Source organism: Harpia harpyja, chromosome 14 (genome assembly GCF_026419915.1).
Source record: "Harpia harpyja isolate bHarHar1 chromosome 14, bHarHar1 primary haplotype, whole genome shotgun sequence".
NCBI lineage: Eukaryota > Metazoa > Chordata > Aves > Accipitriformes > Accipitridae > Harpia > Harpia harpyja.
In genome coordinates this window covers 4875563-4892959 of record NC_068953.1, presented here as the reverse complement: position 1 = coordinate 4892959, position 17397 = coordinate 4875563, and the positions used below count along the sequence as shown (strand labels likewise).

At 36.1% G+C, this 17397-nt stretch overlaps 1 protein-coding gene across 1 annotated transcript in view; it reads left to right on the top strand.

Moving 5' to 3' along the window:
* Positions 1–17397, top strand: part of SUZ12 (SUZ12 polycomb repressive complex 2 subunit) — a 34229-nt gene that overhangs the window by 7968 nt on the left and 8864 nt on the right. The window contains exons 4-10 of the mRNA XM_052806971.1: positions 529–597; positions 3414–3463; positions 6280–6365; positions 7834–8065; positions 8869–8971; positions 11654–11759; positions 15799–15976. Coding sequence (XP_052662931.1) covers positions 529–597; positions 3414–3463; positions 6280–6365; positions 7834–8065; positions 8869–8971; positions 11654–11759; positions 15799–15976 — 824 coding nt within the window. The remainder of the gene's footprint in view (positions 1–528; positions 598–3413; positions 3464–6279; positions 6366–7833; positions 8066–8868; positions 8972–11653; positions 11760–15798; positions 15977–17397) is intronic.

Sequence of the window (17397 nt, the reverse complement as noted above, 5' to 3'; positions counted from 1 at the left end):
TATTCTTTGTATTGTGTCCATTTAATATAACTTTGTGGAGAAAGAAGGGGGTTTTTTATAATTAGATTTTTAACTGTTTTGTCAGATAAGGTTTTAAGTGTTTTTCATTATTATTATCAAGATTACAATAGTAATGACTGAAGAGCTGAGACGTAAATTCCTAGTAGGTATAAGTGTCACTAAAATGGGAAGAGTTTCTTTGACCAGAGCTGAAATGTGGTTAGACATGTTCATTGCAAGGTTTGCATATGGTGCTGTTAAATGACACTTCCAATGAGCAGTAGGATTACTTCTGAAAGGTCTGGTTTTAATTCTTTGTATTATTTTGATACTGCTTGAGAAGCAGTATTGCAGTTGTGTCCCTAAAAAGGTATAAAAAGGGTGCTTTCTGAACAGAAGGCTAAAATTGTATACATAGACAGTTTAAGATTGAAAACCAAGTCAAAATTTAGACTGAATAAATTTTCTTGTTATATATTATGGGAATAGTGGCTATGTGAAACTATTCTTTCTGCTTTTTCTTCATAGGAAAACATTCAAAGTAGATGACATGCTATCAAAAGTAGAGAAAATGAAGGGAGAACAAGAATCTCACAGGTACTGTCCTGCATATATATTTGCGTGTGTATGTGCAAATGAACACATGCATGTGCTAAATCAAAAGTCTTTTTGATTGATAAAATAAAAAGTGATGAAGAGTAATTATTAGAAGCAAGGTACTTAGTGTTTGAAATGGTGCTTTCAGAATCTTAAAATGTGTGTATGTGTGGTGGTTACTTAACTTGGGAAAAGCAGCATCAGGATAAATTTTCAATATTCGTTGTGCTGTTTCTTCAAATGTGTATAGAAGCCTCAAATAGGTATTTGCCTTAATTTTTTTTTTTAAGATTGTCAGTTATGTCAGTAACTAATCTGTGTGTGCTGGAATAAAAAAAAAAAAAAAGGCAGATTTGGGAAAATACCATGAAGTTATATTATTTGGTGTTTATGTGGTTGTATACTTGCTATTTTTAACCTTATGTTCATAGTTACATAAAAAAAAACCCCAAACAACCACAACAAAAAAACCCAAACCAAAACAAAAAAACCCTGAAAATTCTAACAGTATTTTAAAGATCTTACCCATCTCAAGCCATAATAGGGTAACTAGTTATAAAATGTTTTCATTAAAGGCTGTAAAGCTTACAGTTTTCCCTTCTAATTTTCTTGTGAGAACTATTGCATATTATGAGATTTTTCTTGTGGTCTGACTCCACATATATCTCATGTTGAACCTTTGCATAGTTTGATCTGAATAACAGTGTTCCCTCTTTAACAAATAGATAATTCCAAGTCTTAATCCCATATGAAATTGTCATTTGGGGGCGGCTTACTCTGAATTCTAATTGTGAAATAGTGATTACCTTTATACTGGTGTACCTATTGGTTTTGTCATGTTAATTTTCTTTTTTCCACAAGAGTTTACTTTAAATTATGTAACACACTTAAATGTTGGTTACAACTCATATTTTACCAGGTCTTACTACTGTGCATCAGAAACAAATATTGAACTCTTGCTGAATTTGACATTGTACTTGGCAAAAGTCAAAGTTCGGCAGAGATGTGAAACTTGGGAATGGTGTTTCAGTTCATTTTCATCTTAGCTTGTCTTTGTAATGATGGCAAAGAGAAGGCATAGCAAATATGCCTGGTCTGTTGTTTCTTGATGCATTTCCTAGTGCTGAAATAAAATGGTATGAAAAGCTTATTCACTGAGAAGTGATGTGGCATACAATGTGTTTGTGATACTTGAGTGCGATAGATGATGACCATAACAATTTGTTAAAAATTGTATTCTTTCTGTATGAATTAGTTAAACACCTAAGCTCTTTGTGAAAGTATGTATGATGGAAATGAACCAATCCATTGTAAGACTTACAGAATAATTTTGTTCTAATCTATACAATTCAGTCAGAGGTCCGTTTTAGTCCTGCAGGTTGGCTTTGTGTTCTTTTTTGGTAGAAAGACTAGATAATTTGCCAATATACTTCTATTTAACATACTGAATAGATGATGAAATGCAAAGCATTCTGGAAATTTTAAAACAAAACCAGACATTTTAAAGACTAACCTATGTTGCTGGAATGTGTGAAGACCTGTTGAGATTTTTTTTTGCTTGGTTTTTAACCAGCTGTTCTTTTTCCATAGTGTTTGCAAATAATTAGATTACTTCAGAGGCAACCATGCTAGATAGAATTTAGTCTGAAACAAATTTGTAAAATTTGTGTTCTAAGAGGTTTTATAGATTTACTGTATATTATTTTTCTTAATTATCTTTTGCTCCATATATTGTGGATACTTGCTAGGTAAATATTCCCTTTTTAAGGATAAGGACCATGTTGAAACCAAATAGAATATTGATTTGTGTGGGGTTTGTGCTTTCAAAACTATTAGAAAACATACTTTAGTCTGGAATTGGTCTGGAAAAGTAACATGGATGCATGATGCAAGTTGGTATAGATGCAATCTTTTGAATGCTCAAGCTGTTGGGCACTTTGACTAATCATCTTGGTGCTCTTGGGAATGTTTGTGTTTAAAAATAGACGTTGAATGTCAGGTTGTATCTTCCTGAGAAGTCAGTGAAGGTGCTCAAAATTCTATCTGGTGTTCTAGTGTAACAGATGATATTTTGTTCAATACTATGTACTTCAGAAATACTACATGGTTTTGAGACCCATTTTAATCAAGGTTCTTGAATACTTGCTTTAAGCCAAAATGCGTTCTGAATATAACAATTGGAAATAATATGGGTCTACAGTCAGCAGAATAGTCTAGGCTATGAGTTGCAGCCTGGTGAAACAAAATGGATGCAATTATTATTTTGATTGCATATGTTATGGATGATATGGACTTGATGTGACTGATAATCTTTATTTCTAAGGCTGTAGCTTTCCCATTGTAAAGATTCTGCTTACCAAACTTAAAATACTTGTTTTAAAAAAAAAAAAAAAAAAAAATCTATTCCAAGTGTATGGTTCAGGCTGAAGTTCTAGAAAATTTCCACCAGAACTTGTCTCTTGCTAATGAATGTCTAGGAAATGTGTTTGCCTGCCTGTGAAGGCAAGATCTCATATCGTCAGACAGTGCCCTTCTACTGTAGTGTTTAAACCTCTACTTTGTTGCGTTTTTTTAATGTATCAAGTCACAGAATACATAGAGAGAATCAGTCTGTAAAGAGAAAACTGGTCTACAACTTTGCCTCAATTGCAACTGCTGTATCCACGCAGTTTCCAAGTCAGAAAGATGGACCGCTTCATTACAAGTTCTGCCTCTTGTGTAGGCCTGTCCTGAACATCAGTGAATAGAGTGGAGTGGCTGCTGTGAGAAGAAAATACTTACTTGTTCTAACATTTCCTTTCTTTTTTTCTGTTTAGCTTGTCTGCTCATTTGCAACTTACGTTTACTGGGTTCTTCCATAAAAATGGTATGTTTGCTAATTCATTCATTATACTGTTAATTTGTATAGCACCTTTGAAATTAGTATAGATCTTTGAGGGGAATATTGGAATATTTTGAATCTCTGCTGTTTGGATGAAGATTTTAACTTGTTTAAGTTCAGACTGTCCCATTAGTTCCAATACTTTCAATAACACTTAGCATAATTGTAATGTTAAGCAGATAAGCCTTCCGGGGTTTTAGTCAAAACAGTGACTTTGAGAAATACTTCAAGGCATCATCCATTCAAACTGAAACAGACCTTGAGGAGCTCCTGAAGAAAGTGATTTTATGGGAGTGTGTCTTTGGTATATTTGAAGTAGCTTAAAAAAAAAAACCTCAGCCTTCAAATAGTTGGAAGATTCAGTGTTTTTTAATTTAAAATAGAAGCATGAGAATAAATTTTATCAGGTAGAGCCTAGAAATGAGGCACAGGCCATGTCAGCGATTATAAAAGCAACAGAAATCATGTTTTAGTGATTTGCAGTCATTCTGTTGTGTCTTTTATGCACATAAGGCTTTACCTCTCAAAATCGGAATATTGGACTTCCCAGACCAGCGCGAAGGGTTCTGTTCCTTTAACGAAAGCAGAAGTGACATGCTTTGTGCTGTATGGGCATGGGTAAATTAACTGTCTTTTTACTTCCCTGGAAAAAAGCCTAGCTGTTTATCTATTAAAATAAAGCGGTGTTTCTAATTTTTCAGTTAAAAATATTCTGAATGGCATCTTAGTCTTTGGATGTAAAAGCTAATAAAATTTATGTAACAGGTTTTGTACTTTTTTCTGGAAGTTATGTTCTCTTAAAGTATTTTGTGCTTAACCAGATCTATTCAGTAAGATGTTTGAAAGTTAAAGTTGCAAATGTCTAGATTTCAGAATCGCTTCTTTATTAAACTGTAGTATTATTTTGAGAAAGTTCTTCAAATCTGCATATTAGGAACACTCTGCTTCTGGAACTTCAAAATACTGCTGGTCTCAGTGGATAGCATTCATCTTGTTTCTGCTCTGAGGAACTTCATGTTGTATGTTGCTTTTGGTATTTATGCTGGGAAACCACAAAAGATAAGGAGTTTTGGGGCAGCTGGTGATAAGAATAGAGAATTATATAATAAAGGTGGAGGAAAGGGTATGCAGATGTGTCTTAAATTCAAATATGTAACTTAAAAATGTATTGCTTCTGGGACAGTACATAGTAGTAAACCTCACATATGGAACTTAAAATACCTAGCAGATAGGATAGTGGTTCCGTAGATCTTGCTGGCAGACCTTGCTTTTCTATTACGGTGTGGTCTTACACAGATATGGGCTGTAGTAGATATTAAAGATGTTAATATATTTGACTTTGTGTTTTTGAATGTTTAGACTACGCAACTCTACTGGTAACTATAAAAACCTTTCACTTCAAGCAAGTACTACATACAGTGAAAGCCTGATGGTCATTTGTACCATAGAAAAGGATATCATTAACATAAGTGATGTATGCTATAGTGAATATTAAATATAGAAAATATTTAAATTAATGAACCTGGCACAATAAATATGCTTATTTGTCTGGATATAAATTATGTTAGAAACTCTTGAAACTGAGAGGGTGGTGGAGTTTTGGTTGGGTACTCCCCCCTCCCCTGAGTTGCTGTATTTGCTAAGAAGATTTCTAAATTCTCATGTTTATAATTAAAAAAAAAAAATCCCTTTGTTTCATAAAACTGCTAGTGTCTGTAGATGAGTTACCAGAACTCTCTCTCAACTGAAACACATTAAGCTTGTTCAATGTGGATATGCTGTCAGGAGGAAAGCAAGTGAGGTGGTGTGGGTTATGTTGTCTTTACTATGCTTTGCTCTTTTTATCTGATGAGCATAACAAAGTATTTCACTGAATGTCAGATTCTTTGTGACATGGACGAAGGTGAAGCCATTGTGCTTTTTAACTTAAGCCCATAATGATATTTGTAAGATTTTAAAAGAGCAGAAATAAGTTCTTATAGATTCACTCAGTTTTGGCTGATCATTGTTTTTCAGAATTTCTTCCACAAACTGTTTTTAACCAGATATATAATCAAGATTTATCTTTTTTTTCTATATGAGGGCACATTTCCAGATAAACATGAATTCACATGATGAAAGGTTCTCTTACTATATAGTGAAATTTCTTTTGTAAGGCAGTTCTTAATTGGCATTGCTGATCATACTGCTGCTAGTAGCTGTTTTGAAGATTCCAGGCTCTAGGAAATTTATAGTGCAGAGACTGTGAAGCCAAGTCTTATTTTCTAAGATTTTTTTTTTCAGGTTCTTCCAAGAGTCCTTTAACAGCTATTGTGCATATACTTAACCTTGAATAATCTTTAAAGGTTGTTTTTTTTTCATTTTGTTTTGTTTTCCTATCTGATAGCATCTGGATCTTAAGTTTTGATGCAAACCAAATTCTAGGTTTGCAAGCTGTACAGAAAAAAATTATAGGAAATAATTTGACTCATCTGTTATTAGTGTGTTCTGACTTTCCTTAAACCTACCTGTATTGTTTTTCTCTGCTATAAAATGGTTTTGGCAATGCCAGAGGTAGCAAGCTTACTCTTTTAAACATTGGAGATCAACTGTGCTTTTTAATCTGCTAGTATTAGAATAGTTAGGATAGGATATATTCTCAAGTGGGAATTTGCAGTAAGTTTGGGGAGAATTGAAACTTAGAATTTGACTAGAGGTCTTTGTGCCTGGAGGTACCTATGGTTAAAAAGTAATTACAGGTGGATTTACACCATTGAATAAATCTTCACTTTTTCAGAACTTAAAAATATTTTTCTGTTTAGATAAGCCATCACAAAACTCAGAGAATGAACAAAATTCTGTAACCCTGGAAGTACTGCTTGTGAAAGTTTGCCACAAGAAACGAAAGGTAAAAATTATTTGACAAGCTATTAATATATATTAAAGCAAAATGTTTACCTGATTCTGGAACATCTAATTAACATTGCCATGCAACAAGGTAATGGTGAAATGATGCTTCTGTTGAGATTAATTTAGTCTTTAAATTTAAGAACTAAGCTGTACAAGTTGGTTTCTATTGACTGGGTAAGGAATTCTTAAGAAGCAAATATATATATTTTTATATATATATGGATTTTGCTCTGCTTTGTGAGAAGTAACTGGAAATTTAAAAAAAACATTCAGCTTTCTTCATTGAATTTAGCTTGCTTGTGAGTCAGATTCACTCGTGAATTTCAGTGACCTCTATTTTTACTTCAATTTTTTTGTATCACATCATTAAACTATTAATTCTGTTGTGATGTCTAGAGGCTTGAGTAAACCAGGCAATCACAAAATCATAAAATAGTCTATGCCTTTTAGAGTTTAGAAATAAAAAGGAACAAGTTGTAATTGTTTTGAATTCCCCAGTTATCTGCCAAGTCTTGTCTCTTTCCTTGCTTTTTCTGTACCTATGTTTTTTACATTGATCATCTCAATTACTGCAGATTTCAGCTACTATGAATCATAAACAATTTTAATCTCTCTCTTTTTTTTTAAAGCATCTAATATCTTTTTTTTTTTTTTTTAAAGCATCTTTGAATTTGCTTGCTGTTTTAGCTATGTTTGTTTCACACCAGTTGGTAAATTATTTTCACAGCTATGGGAATATGGGAGGCTCAGTAATGCATGCTGTAATTTTTAACCAAAAAGGGAAAGATTTGCAGTCAGAACTTTGTGTATATTGCCTAAGAATGTTAAGCTGTTTTGACATGTTTTTAAGAGTTAATATTGTTGTAGCCAATTTTGTTACTTAGTATAGTATGGATAAATATTGTAAAAAGCAGGAGGTGCTGATGGTTATTTGAAATGTTTTGCTGCAAGTTTCATGCTTAGGCCATCTTGCCTTGTTTTTCCAATACTACACAGTGTTCAATGATCTATTTGAGAGATACTGAATATAATAAATCCTAGGTAAGTGGTTCTTTATCTCCCAGATGGCGCAAAGTGCACTTTGTAATATTGGAAAGAGAAGACAGGAAGCCCTTGAAATATATATATAACCAAAACATTTGATTCTTTAGGTAAACAGAATTAAATTACTATTAATGACTTTTCTACAATCTTTCTGAGTGCCTCATGTTAGTGTTAATTTAATTGCTTAGAGAAAGATGGCTGCTGCCAGAAGTGGTTATAAAATGCCAGTTTTATTTACACTTTCAAATATCTGGTTTTTACGTTTAAAACCTGGGATTGTTATTCCAGAATTTTTTATTTACATCTTATTTTCAAAAAGATGGCAGGACAAGTACAATTCATAAATGATATAAGTTTTAACACTTAATGTCTTTACTTTGTATTCTAAAAACCTAAACGTTAGCTTTCTTGTTTTCCTACAGGATGTCAGTTGTCCGATAAGACAGGTTCCTACAGGTAAAAAGCAGGTGCCTTTAAACCCAGACCTCAGCCAAATAAAACCAGGCAACTTCCCATCACTTGCAGTTTCCAGCAATGAGTTTGAACCAAGCAACAGCCATATGGTGAAGTCTTACTCATTGTTATTCAGAGTAACTCGCCCAGGAAGAAGAGAGTTTAATGGACTGATCAATGGTGAAACTAATGAAAACATTGGTAACTTCAATCTTTAAATATGTCTTTACAAGGTTTATCTTGTAGACACATACACAGTCGTCTTGATGTGCAGCATAGGTCATACTCTGAAAAGAGCCAGTAATAGATGAGTGACTGAATTGGCTTTCATTTGTTTTCAGTCTTTTTCAAGATGGGGCTAAAATACAGTTGGTAGCTAGAAAGTGTCCTTCTATTTTTGTGTAAATTTAACACCAATTTTTACTAATGTGTGATGGTGAAGGTGTGAGGCAACACTGTTTGAGTGTGAATAATGTAAGAGAGCCCTGTGGTTGCTGTGACTATCATTAAACCTCCAGCAACACCGGAGTCAATACTACTCAGCTGTAGGTGTTATCATGGTCTCTCAACAAAACTAAATGACTAGCCAATAAAGAAAATACCTTAATAACAAGCTTTTAAAAAGCTATTTTCTTAATCTTATCAAGACATGATGTGTTACATCACAAATGTTACAGCCTTGGAGAGTGCATGTAGAATGAAAAACTTTCTTTCTTGCTATTTTATAGCTACAAGAGGAAGACGATCAAATCCCAGATTCTTTATGCTGGCAGAGTAATATGACTAAACTGTGAATATATGTGAACATATCTAAAATATGATTACTGTTAAGCTAAGTGCTCTTTCTCTTGCCGTTGAGCTGTTCATTAAATACTATGTTCTTTTCTATTGTATGACATATCTGACAATCAACAGCCAGTTATATTTTGCAGTTGCATAGAAGCTGTTTGTTCTCTTGAATTTGTGCTTATATAATAATTGAATACTGTATTTCTTATGTACAGATGTCAATGAGGAGCTTCCAGCTAGAAGAAAAAGAAACTCTTCAAATCGTGAAGATGGGGAAAAGACATTTGTAGCACAAATGACTGTATTTGATAAAAACAGGTAATATTATTTAAAATAAATAGTTTCTGTTAATTGTTAGGAATTTGTTTAATATTAAACTTAAATCTGTTCTTTATTTTCAGTGTTGGCTGGTTTTGGCTGTGTTTTTAGTTGGTATTTACAATAAGATCTTAGGCTTGTTGTCTTTAAAAAAAAAAGTCTACAGGTTTCATAATGCACATTTTATACTGAGACCTGTTCAGTGACAATTGTAAATAATTCCTTTCCAAGAACTTGAGTATTGTCCTGGTTAATCTGCATCAGTTTGTCTGTTCCTTGTCAGTGTTTTGACAGATGTAATTTCTGTGGTTCTGTTAAAGATGAGTGACAGCATAATTAAAAAGTAAAACAAACAGTCTCTGAAATATGCTTACTGCTTACATTCTATTTAGTGGCATAATTTTCTCCATGCCCAGGCTCTTGCTGATGCAGTCACAGATCTTTTCCTGCTAGCACCTGAAGAGGACATTAGTTCTCCATTACTAAAGAGAAATCTAACAAGTAGTTAAAATTGTAATAGGCTTCCTGTGTCGTGTAGTTTAAGTGTGATGAAATATTTTAATATTTGTTATCTTGACACTACTTAATATATTTTAAAGAAGGTGGAGTGGGGTGAACTCACATGTAGCTATAGCTTAGAGCAATCCAGATAAGTTCAGAAGATAAGTAGCATATCATTTACCAGTAAGTGGACACTGTAGTTGTTTGTCCTGCAGAAGATAATACCAGCAACAGCCAAAATACAGTATATGAAAATAAGAGTTTTATCCATGGCAAATATAGATCCCAGGTGGAGGTAGGTATTTAGATAATTGCTTTATTAGTAAAAATATAAATATAGCTTCAAGAAAAAGCTGCTTAAAACATAGCTCCAAGTGATTCTGACAAAACGGTTGTTTATCCAAATACAGTTTTAGAAGTCTTATATTTTGAATAGGTTTTTTTAAGAAATGTCTTTCTCTAATCTGTATCTTCTTAGTTTTGACAATATTTTGTTCTTTTCTATTACTTAATTCCGCTGGATAACTTTAATATGCTAAACACGGTATGAACCCTTAGGTGGTTTTGTAGTCATGATACATAAGCTAGGACATTTTCAGCTGTGCTGCTGTATAAGTGACACTGATTTGCAGCAGAACCAAATAATGCATAACAATTTGTATTTTTAAAAAAATCTTTATAATTCTACTTTATGTGGAAAGCCATCTTCAAAATATAAGCTATTAACTTGATTAATTATTTGTGGATTTTTGTAAAGCATAAGCTATTCATTTATGTCAACCTCTTGAAGTTACAGTCTTCTCTTTGATGGAGAAATTGGAAAATAAGTTATTTTACCCAGACTCCAGGCCTGGGAAAGGATTATATATGTATCATGCAGATCTAGGAAAAGTATTGTCTTAAGGCCATTATCTTCTCTATCTGTATGTTGGGGTTTTTTTTACCTTTTGAAGCTCTTGCTGTTCTAAATAGAGTAACTGATGAAGGAGTTAGTGGTTTGCAAGATGCTGTCAAATAGAACAAAAGGTCTCTGATGGCTTACTTGGTGTGTTTATAACTTTATTCTGCTGGGATACTTCTGCTGCAATATAGTTCACATGTAAAAGAAAAAGGCTGTAGTTTACCTGTTCTAGTATCTCACAGTAGAATCCTGAAGGGTCTAGAAACAGAAACAGCCTTTTTCTGCAAGACATAATTCCCAAGTTCAAACTGTGTAACTGTTTGCATACATTCACATGGAATTTATCTATTTAGCAACAACTCATTTATTTTGAATGATGCTTCTGCAGCTTTTTATCTGTTGTCAGGAATTCAGTGCCATTGCTTCAGAAAGTAATGTCTCAAAACAAAAAATGCAAAATCTCAGGAAAGTGAGGTTTTTATTGTAAATTGATATTACTTGCTGATCTGTGTTGATATCTTTGAAACACATGTATCTGTGAAACATTTTCCTGTGACTATAACTTTGATTCACTGCTTTTTCTTTTTTGCTTCTCCTGTGCTGTTCAGCAAGTGGCAACAAAATAAAGCCATTTCAGTAGAAATCAGAATTTCTTAAGCTTCACTGAACAGACTGCTACATAGGAGGAAGCAGGGTGGGATAGGGAGGAAAGTGAAAATGTAGAATGTTGCTTAACGTGTTTGAATTACCCATTCTAGTCCACGTAAAGCAATTTTTTTCTTTGCTTTTTTGAGAACGTCATAATTTATACTTACTATGTTGAAGTCCTTAAGGATGCATCTGACATGGTTCTGATATGAAGATAGGATTCTTTAGTTTTGGAGGGCTGATTAGAGGTTATATTGGTTTGCTAGAACAGACTAGTTATTAATAAAGCAGGAATAAATAAGAGATGATTGGGAGAGGGTATCATTCTGTGTGGTTTTTGTTTCTTCACAGGAAGATTCCCATCATAGTATTAATTTTGTATTAACAATAGCTTTCCTACATCTCTTGGAATCACTTGGATGGAGGCTTTTGCGTTAATGTTTGGCATTAGGCAGCTTTTTCGTTATGGATGGTGTTTACCTAAGATTCACACTTAGTTGCCAAATAAATTTGCCTGAAAATCTGCCTTTAGTTTCATGGAAACTTAGTTACTATGAAATATATTCTACATTTTAATATGCAAACAATAAAAATGAGCTGCTTTACTCATAACACGTACTTTGTCTTGACAGGCGCTTGCAACTTTTGGATGGGGAATACGAAGTGGCCATGCAGGAAATGGAAGAGTGTCCCATTAGCAAGAAAAGAGCAACATGGGAAACAATACTTGATGGGAAGGTATGGATTGTTTTAGTGGCTGAAAGACCCGTCTTCACTTAAAATGGTCTAGATTAAGGTGGAACACAATTCGAAGTGCAGTCAGTGGCTGTTTCTCTGAAAATGGATTAATTTGAACAGGAAATAGTACTTCTCTTTCAGGATGTATGGACATAAGTTTTAATTTAGCTCTCGGTTTAGGAAAGCTTTGGCTATACTAGATCATTAATACAAGCAGATGTTAACTACTATGTAGGTGTGGCAGCTGTCTCCTTCAATGACTTTTGAATTTGTTTTATAAAATCAGGCAAATTAAATAGAATCATAGAATCATTCAGGTTGGAAAAGACCTTGCAGTATCATCGAGTCCAACCATCATCCATGCCCACTAAACCATGTTCTGGAGTACCTTGTCTACACACTTTTTGAATACCTCCAGGGATGGTGACTCAACCACTTCCCTGGGCAGCCTATTCCAATGTCTGACAACCCTCTCAGTGAAGAAATTTTTCCTAATATCCAACTTAAACCTCCCTTGCCGCGACTTGAGGCCATTTCCTCTCGTCCTATCTCCAGCCACCTGACAGAAGAGACCAGCACCCACCTCACTACAACCCCCCTTCAGGTAGTTGTAGAGAGTGATAAGGTCTCCCCTCGGCCTCCTTTTCTCCAGACTAAACAGCTCCAGCTCCCTCAGCTGCTCCTCATAAGACTTATGCTCCAGGCCCCTCACCAACTTGGTTGCCCTTCTCTGGACACGTTCCCGCACCTCAATGTCTTTCCTGTAGTGAGGGGCCCAAAACTGAACACAGTACTCGAGGTGTGGCCTCACCAGTGCCGAGTACAGGGGAACAATCGCCTCCCTGCTCCTGCTGGCCATGCTATTTGTGATACAGGCCAGGATGCGATTGGCCGCCTTGGCCACCTGGGCACACTGCTGGCTCATATTCAGCCGGCTGTCAACCAGCACCCCCAGGTCTTTCTCTGCCGGGCAGCTTTCCAGCCACTCTTCCCCAAGCCTGTAGCGCCGCACGGGGTTGCTGTGACCGAAGCGCAGGACCCGGCACTTGGCCTTGTTGAACTTCATACAATTGGCCTCGGCCCATCCAGCCTGTCCCGATCTCTCTGTAGAGCCTCCCTACCCTCAAGCAGGTCGACTCTGCCTCCCAACTTGGTGTCGTCTGCAAACTTGCTGAGGGTGCACTCAATCCCCTCGTCCAAATCATTGAGAAAGATACTAAACAGAAGGAGGCCCAACACCAAGCCCTGGGGAACACCACTAGTGACCTGCTGCCAACTGGATTTAACCCCATTCACCACAACCCTCTGGGCTCATCCATCCAGCCAGTTTTTCACCCAGCGAAGAGTACACTTGTCAAGCCACGAGACGCCAGCTTCTCAAGGAGTATGCCATGAGAGACAGTGTCAAAGGCCTTGCTGAAGTCAAGGTAGATAACATCGACAGCCTTTCCCTCATCCACTAGGCGGGTCACCTGGTCATAGAAGGAGATCAGGTTGGTTGAGCAGGACCTGCCTTTCGTAAACCCATGCTGACCGGGCTGGATCCCCTGCTTATCCTGGACTTGCCATGTGAGCGCTCTCAAGACAAACTGTTCCATAATCTTCCCTGGTACCAAGGTCAGGCTGACAGGCCTGTAGTTCCCCGGATCCTCCCTCCAACCCTTCTTGTAAATGGGCGTCACATTGGCAAGCCTCCAGTCCTCTGGGGCCTCACCCGTTGACCAGGATCGCCGATAGATGATGGAGAGTGGCTTGGCAAGCACCTCTGCCAGTTCCCTCAGTACTCTTGGATGGATCCCATCTGGTCCCATAGATTTGTGAGTGTCCAGATGGCGTAGTAGGTCACTGACTATTTCCTCCTAGATTAAGGAGGGTATATTCTGCTCTTCACCCTCGCCTTCCAGCTCAGGAGGCAGAGTACCCTGAGGATGACTGGTCTCCCTATTAAAGGCAAAGAAGGCATTAAGCACCTCAGCCTTTTCCTCATCTCTGGTGGCAACGTTCCCTTCTGTTATCTATCTATCCATTAAAGGATAGATATTCTCCTTGGGATTCTTTTTACTGTTAACATATTTGTGAAAACATTTTTTGTTGTCCCTTACGACAGTGGCCAGATTGAGTTCTAGCTGAGCTTTTGTCTTTCTAATTTCCTCTCTGTATGACCTAACAAGATCCCTGTACTCCTCCTGAGTTGCCCGCCCTTTCTTCCAGAGATGATAAACTCTCCTTTTTTTCTTGACTCCTAGCAAAAGCTCTCTGTTCAGCCAGGCCGGTCGTTTTCCTCGGCGGTTCGACTTGCGGCACATGGGAATAGCCTGGTCCTGAGCCATTAAGATTTCCTTCTTAAAGAACGTCCATCCCTCCTCGACCCCTTTGCCCTTCAGGACTGTCTCCCAAGGGATGCTCTCAACCAGAGCCTTGAAGAGGCCAAAGTTTGCCCTCCTGAAGTCCATAGTGGTGGTTTTGCTAACGCCCTTCCTTGCCTCACCAAGAATTGAGAATTCTATCATTTCATGGTCACTAAGCCCAAGACGGCCTCTGACCATCACACCTCCCACCAGTCCTTCCCTGTTTGTAAACAGTAGATCTAGCAAGGCTCCTCCCCTAGTTGGCTCACCTACCAGCCGTGTCAGGAAGTTATCTTCCACACACTCCAGGAACCTCCTAGATTGTTTACTCTCTCTGCTGTGTTGAAATGTTTGTTATTATAATTAGTTCAAGTTGGACAAATCAAAAGGAACAAACTGCAGAAGCAGAATATTTTGGGGAAAGAAAGAAGAACCCAAAGCTTTCATAGGTGTGATCTTACACACATACCTTAAGAGAATGCTCTTGAAATTTAGTGATGAAAGAAGGAGGGCGTGTCAGTGTAGGAGAAGGTGGTGTGCAGAGAGAAATTGTTGACTAAGGTGAATCAACACTTGGTGATACAGTGAATGCAGGTGACTGTATGCACTTACGTAGCCGCATGCTTCTGTGTCCTGGGAGAGTATCAGTTGTAAGTGACTGAGGAGAAGAATATGAAAATTCTAGATGGTTGCAAAGTAGTTGTGTATCAACATGATTATATAATTATGAAAAAAGCAGAGATCCAAAGTATATAGTAAAAATATAGTTATAAGCTCTATAATCCTATTCAGCCTTTACCTGGAATACCGCTTCTGATTCTGTTAAACTGTGTTCAAGAAATTAAAATTGAAAAAGTTAGAAACAGCTTTTATGAAGATCATAGGAGGAGATCCTCCACGTGTAAGTGTGCTAAAAAAAGATATAAATTGCTGTAACTTTATTAAACTGAGACAGGGATGTGGTTGCTTTCTGTTGTTGGGAGAATGTGAGAGAGGTTTTTCATGCTGGAGGTGCTACCCCAAAGAGAATAAAAGTCACCCAGATCTGATAAGCACATTGTCATTGGTTTTCTGTTTTTGCAATAGCATTTCTCTAAACTAATGAGGCCTAAATATAATAAAGAGCTTTTAAGATAGAATTCTGTAATCTCATTGATAAATTTAAGGTATGATACTTGATAATAGGAGTTTGGACTCAGGTCTCTTCTGTATCTTTATTACTATTAACTTGATAAGTAAGTGGAATATAAGAACATATCTACAGGAGAATATTACAGTAGCATTTTTACAGCAGACAGTGGTACAGTTTTAAAGCTTGTGTATTAATATACAATACTGGACTGCAGAATTAGAAGTAGGTGTGAGTAGAAAGAGAAGTACATTGGCAGCAGGCTGGTGGGTAAGTGTTGTTTTCTTTCTAGTCAGGGCCCATGCTGTTTACTGTTTAGTATTTCACAAAGATCAGGATGTGCATGAAGTGGTTGCTCAGTAATGTGCAGGAAACTGCATAGTCGTCCTCTTCAGCTTTTTTTTAGTATTTCTAAATGTGTATGCTTATGTTGAAAACACAAGGACTTCAGGTGATTAAAAAATTATATCTGTTCCCATTCTGTGAATATTTTCTCATGATTGTTTTTGTATATGGGAAGACACTAATTCTGCTGTTTTATTTTTTTATTTCCTCCCCCCAGAGACTGCCTCCATTTGAAACATTTTCTCAGGGACCTACACTTCAGTTTACTCTTCGTTGGACAGGAGACACAAATGATAAGTCTACAGCTCCTATAGCTAAGCCTCTTGCAACACGAAACTCTGAAAGCCTCCCTCAAGAAAACAAGCCCAATTCTGTTAAACCTACTCAGACTATAGGTAAGCAAACTTTGGTTTTGCTGCTGAATAATTATCTCCTTAGCTCTTCTGTGCTTTGGGGTTCCTGACTCATTGGTTGAACTGCTTCAGGTAATCTTAAATGTGAAAAAGTGAAAATGAATGGGCTTTGTTATATCCCGTATTTTATACATTTTTTAAGGTGTGTTTAAAAGCTAAAAATTATGGAGTCTTTGACATAATGACAATATTGAAGTGATTATATACAACGTGCATAAATCCTGATGTGAAATAAACCAGGGGTGAAATCTGTGAATAGGACTTCTAGGGTTGTCTGTATTGCTTTACTCATTTTAATTACTTTTTTATAAGTATTTGGATTTATAGTGTTAAGTTCCCTTTTTTATGCTTTGCAGTGAAAATAGTTTTAAAATTTGTCTATCAGATGATACATTTAGCTCTTGGAAAAATGTAGCTGCTACTGTGAAATATGACTGAAACTGTCTAAAATATTGTATATTACATTGCATGTTTGTGGTGTAAAGGTAACTCAGGTTCTTTAAGAAGGTTTATGAACTAGCACTAATCTCCTTGATACATAGTTTGATGTCTAGGCATGGTCCCATGATGGAAGCACAATATACTTTTTTTTTTTTTTTTTTTATTCTTTAGCTGCATTTTCTGCATATTCACACAAGTTAACAAAGATTTATGTTTGGGCCTAAAGGTTGTTTGTTTTTTTTTTCTACTTTTATTCATTTTGGGCAATCTGAGGTTGTCTAGGTAGAATGCGGGCTTACAGTTAGTACTGTCCAAAAATAGTTCTGTGTGGGTAAGAGCAAGAAACTATTACTACAATGTAAGGTAAGTCTGTATTTGTTATATGTAAACTAATCCGTATGTATTATTGAACTAGTTTCTCCTTAGTCATTAATTAATGTTTAGAGCCTTGTAATTTAAAACTAAACGCTTTTTAAGTTCAGAATTTTTCAGTGTTCTGAGATGTAACTGGTTTTGTTACCTTCTGCAAGTTAGTTCCTGTACATTCTTTCCAGAAGAGTTTACATATTGTCAAACTTTGTAATCAGCTTTGAACTTTAAATATATATCACGTTAAAAGCAGTAGTGGGTAAACTCTTTAAAATTGGGTTACTTAAAAATGTTTCCATGAAGCAAGGTTAAATAGCATGCAGTTATCTTGTTTTTACTTCTCTGCTTGGTTCGTATTTAATGTAGTAGTGGCACTTCTGTGGTGTCATTGAAAATGTAATTACTATTGTAATCTGATCCACTACTCTGAGATTACATAATGTCAAAAACATTAACGTTGTCTGCTAATATTCACTGCAAATCTAAAATCACAGGTTTTGTTACCTTAATGTATCCTATTGCCTATTTAAACACGTTAGTTCAAGAGCTATTGAAATGCCTAGAAACTGCCCATGCTGTTGCTGCTACGAAAA